Source organism: Phytophthora cinnamomi, assembly GCF_018691715.1.
Source record: "Phytophthora cinnamomi strain GKB4 chromosome Unknown Contig63, whole genome shotgun sequence".
NCBI classification, from domain to species: domain Eukaryota; phylum Oomycota; class Peronosporomycetes; order Peronosporales; family Peronosporaceae; genus Phytophthora; species Phytophthora cinnamomi.
The window spans coordinates 959,339-963,183 of record NW_027150996.1 but is presented as its reverse complement, the minus strand read 5'-3'; the positions used below and the strand labels follow the sequence as shown (position 1 = coordinate 963,183).

General features: G+C 52.6%; 1 protein-coding gene across 1 annotated transcript; it reads right to left on the bottom strand.

Annotated features, from left to right (window-relative positions):
- Nucleotides 1-404: 404 nt before the first annotated feature.
- On the bottom strand, nucleotides 405-803 carry IUM83_13305 (uncharacterized protein; the record flags this gene model as incomplete). The annotated part of the gene is made up of 2 exons (XM_067937970.1): nucleotides 405-678; nucleotides 736-803. 2 exons carry the CDS (start codon nucleotides 801-803, stop codon nucleotides 405-407), a joined length of 342 nt encoding a protein of 113 aa, XP_067786966.1.
- Nucleotides 804-3,845: the final 3,042 nt, after the last annotated feature.

Sequence of the window (3,845 nt, the reverse complement as noted above, 5' to 3'; positions counted from 1 at the left end):
GATGTACGCCGCGTAGTCCAGAAACGACAGGCCCCAGATGAAAGCCACGCCAAACACGACGCCGAAATGCGTCAGGCTGAACTCCAGTACAGCCGAACTGACGCTTCATGAGGAAGTACAACTGCGTCGAGCTCTTGGACGCGCGCTTCTTCAGCTGGCGAAGGAGTCCTCCGCGTCGTCCTACTCTTCCACCCCCGTCTGTATCTCTTCGATGTACGCGTACCACAGGCGATGCACGTGCGTGGGCCTCGCCCTGCAGAACTCGCTTTGACCAGGTGCGCTCTGTCCACGCTAGCCAGCATACCCAGACACCAGCGCAGCGGTGCCACGTCGTCGAGACCCCCCCCCCTCACCTCGTGGTCAGGCGGGGCTGCACTACCGCCTCGATCTGCGCGCAGAACCTCTCAATGGTCTGCCTGCGGTCCCAGGTGCATTTGGTCGACCAAGCCGTCGGCGTCGCCGTCCCCCTTGAGCGCCTGCGACAGCATCGCCAGGTCCTCCACGGCCGCGAAGCAGGCGCGCACGTTTAGCCCCCAACGCGCGGCCTCCACGAGCGCCTGTGAGCAGCGCTGCAGGCGGCACTTAACCTCGTTCAGGTAGATTAAGTACTGGCTTGCGGCACGCGACGCCGTGGAGGCGGTGCCAGAGGCACAGGTCTTGTCCACGGCGTCCAGGCGCCTACCCAGCGACGTGGCGGCCTACTGCAGTCCCTGCAGCCGTGTCTCCAGCGCCGACGCCGAGAGCGACACGGGAACCAGCGACGCGTGCAGCGACTGCGAGCGCAGCACTAGCTGCGTCGCCAGCGGTTCCCGTGCAACACCTTCCTGAACTAGCCGAGTATCCCATTCGCGTCCAACTCAACCAAATAACCTGCGCGCAGAGCTCCCATGCGTTAGGACCGGAAAGAAGACCAACAAAGAAGAAAAAAAAGGTAAATACTCAGGAAAATACTGAACCGAAATATATATCCAACAGCCTTGTCCTCTTCTTGCTTTGCAGCCTTGACTCCGCAGGACGTTGTGTGGGCTTTCTAGAGCGAGATGACCTCCGGCGCGGACGCTCCACTTCTCCACTTAATGTGACTGGGCTGACCTCGTTACTAGTCACAGTAGGGCCGTTCTCGCCTGCAGTAGTATGAAGGTCTGCAGGAACGGATCCAGCATCGACTTGGTACCCGTCGTATTCTAGAATAATAGTCGATGTTATTGAAGCTGCAGGACTAGCGGGTTCTGGCTGAGTCTCCCGCGGCGAAATTCCAACAGCTGCAGTCTCTATGTCTCCGTCTGGGTTAAAATCAGGGGTATCAGATACAGACAAGTCCTGTTGACCACCACCATGTGGAGATAGGGATCGGCTCCGACCCAGAGAATCTGGCGAAGATTCATCTGAAAAAGAAGAGTAGGAGCGGTCTGCGCGTCTGTGATTTGGCCTAACAAACTGTCTGGTTCCTGCACTAACGCCCGGACAGTGGACACCACCATGGATATACGACGTGCACGCAAATGCCGTACTTCCTAATGTAGAGGCACGTGCACGCTTTATTACGCGTGTCCACTACCCATCCACCTTGTGAAATTCCTTGTCCGCATGCGTCTCGCATTTACAGACTTGATGGAGTTCATCACATTTCTCTTTTCCGAAGGCTTTAGGCAAAGCGGTCGCTGCCGGACGCGGAATAAATCCGCTTGAAGATTTCCAACCGGAGGGATGTGGTGCACGGAAAAACATCCACGCTTGTACATAAAGTGGTAAAGATGCATCAAAAGTTCCGAAGGTTCCGAAACCGTGCTGAAATGCATAGCTTGGTTAAAAAAGGCCAGCCGCGCCCGATCTAAATAGTAGATCAACTCGCTGGGAATGGCAAGTCCACCCGTGCTCTGGCTTCTCACTTTTTTGTGATACTGCTCCAATGGGTTATTTGTAGCAGCATATCCGCTAGGAGTGTGACACGCCTGCCAATGTGAAAATCATTTGGAGTTCACGAACATTTTAGCGGTGTGATCTGTGAGCCTGCACACAGAAGATCCTCAGTCAAAGCCGCACCACCGGTTAAGAACGCGCGATTTCACAGCAGGATAATCTAGCTCTGTAACATAATGCATGTCATACATTTCGGCAAAAATCGCTCTCGTTTCGTTCATACCCACTCGCTTTTCCTGTACATGTTTCCAAACGTTTTGCAAAACGTGGAACCAACACATGACCACAGTTGATAGCCGCAACTCGAACGTACAGGTGTTAAATTCCGTCTTATCGGCATCCATCATGACAAATTGTGGGGCAAATTCCACGCCACACGAGTCTATGCAAATCCGCTTAGTGCTGCGAATGTACCGGCCTATGTCTATGACGCGCTTTGATACGTACAGAAATAGGCTATTATGTATAAAATGCCCGCTTCAATCTGAATATCCGAACGCAAAGACCAGATACCCGTTCATCACCATGCTGTGTGAACTGTCGAGGTGAAACATGGTCGTACACTCTGAAGTACTTTGCACGTCCACATAATCTCGGACATGACGAAGACAGGTCATACCAACACGGTGGGGGAATTCTTAGGAGCCATCGCCAAGTTGGCTCACGATACCAGCAGCCCCGGGAGGGGAATCAGGCTAAGTACCACCCAATATCACCATATCCATGTCTGAGAGAGTCTCCAGGTCTAAATTGTCGAACAAGTGCGCATTGCAGAGATCAATCATGGGCTGTATAGAGGGTTTAGGGCGGTCTAGTCTATAGTTCTTCACGAAATCGGCGACTTGTCGATCTGTTTGGATCTGGGCCGATGCATACATACAACTTAGTCGCCGTAATTTTCTCCCCACTGCCCAGACTCGTCATTATCGTCATTGTGTAATCCTTCATTGCAGTAGTAAGTTCACGTTTTTTCGGGGTGGGTGCAGCGTTGCTGTCTATTATATGCTGCCCTTGTAGGAAAACCTCACACGAATTTGATGAAATGCAGGATTTGAACTTGTAGAGACACAAACAGGCCGATGCAACGGCGACTTTGTTACGTTTGCGCCGCTCCGAACAACATCGAACCATGCGAAACTGCATTTTGTGACTAGTCTGGGCAAGGCGTAATCACGACGTGACAAATGATCAATTGTGCGGGCAATTTGAGTACATCTATCGATGCTAACTGTCGGAAGAGTCCCTCGAAAATCATCTAGAGCCCCAGGCGTTGTAGAACTCTAAACCTTGGTCCACTGAAGCGGTGGACGATGCTAAGGCTCCGTGTGAGCCTCCGATTCAGACGTCTCCAGTTGCAGGAGATTTTCTCCATCGCTGTGCTCGTCTTGGCCACTCATTGAAGCAGAAGATGCCAAAACTTCAAAGTGTCAAAGCGCCTTTTTTGTGCGATAGACTATGTATTTACGCATCCATATTGAGTGTGTGTTCCCGACCATAATTTCGGTGGAGCTCCAACGTTTTTGGACAGTCTGTATGCTTGTTTTAATGACCGTACCACTCACTCTCTGCGCTCGCGGCAGCAGCATCACCCTTCCACCTCCATGTGCACCATGATGAACTGGGAGGGCGCGTTGATTGTCAGCACGTCGTTCTGATGCCGGTCGTGATTGCGGTTGGTAGGAAAATGAGAAATGGTTTGAGTGCGGAGCGGCGTGGTTCACATCACTTCAAGGCGGGTTCCGCCCGTTGGCGCCATTTTGCACCGTTCGCGCCAACAGGATCGTTAGTGATTGGTCAACGCATTCCGCCAATCGCAGCGAAGCGGATCGAAGTCTACTGCCAAAAAGTTGTGAGGTCCAGATGGAGGTATGAATCCGTACTGTCAGCACACATACGTGTTTCCACCCCTCCGTCGTGGAAATGCA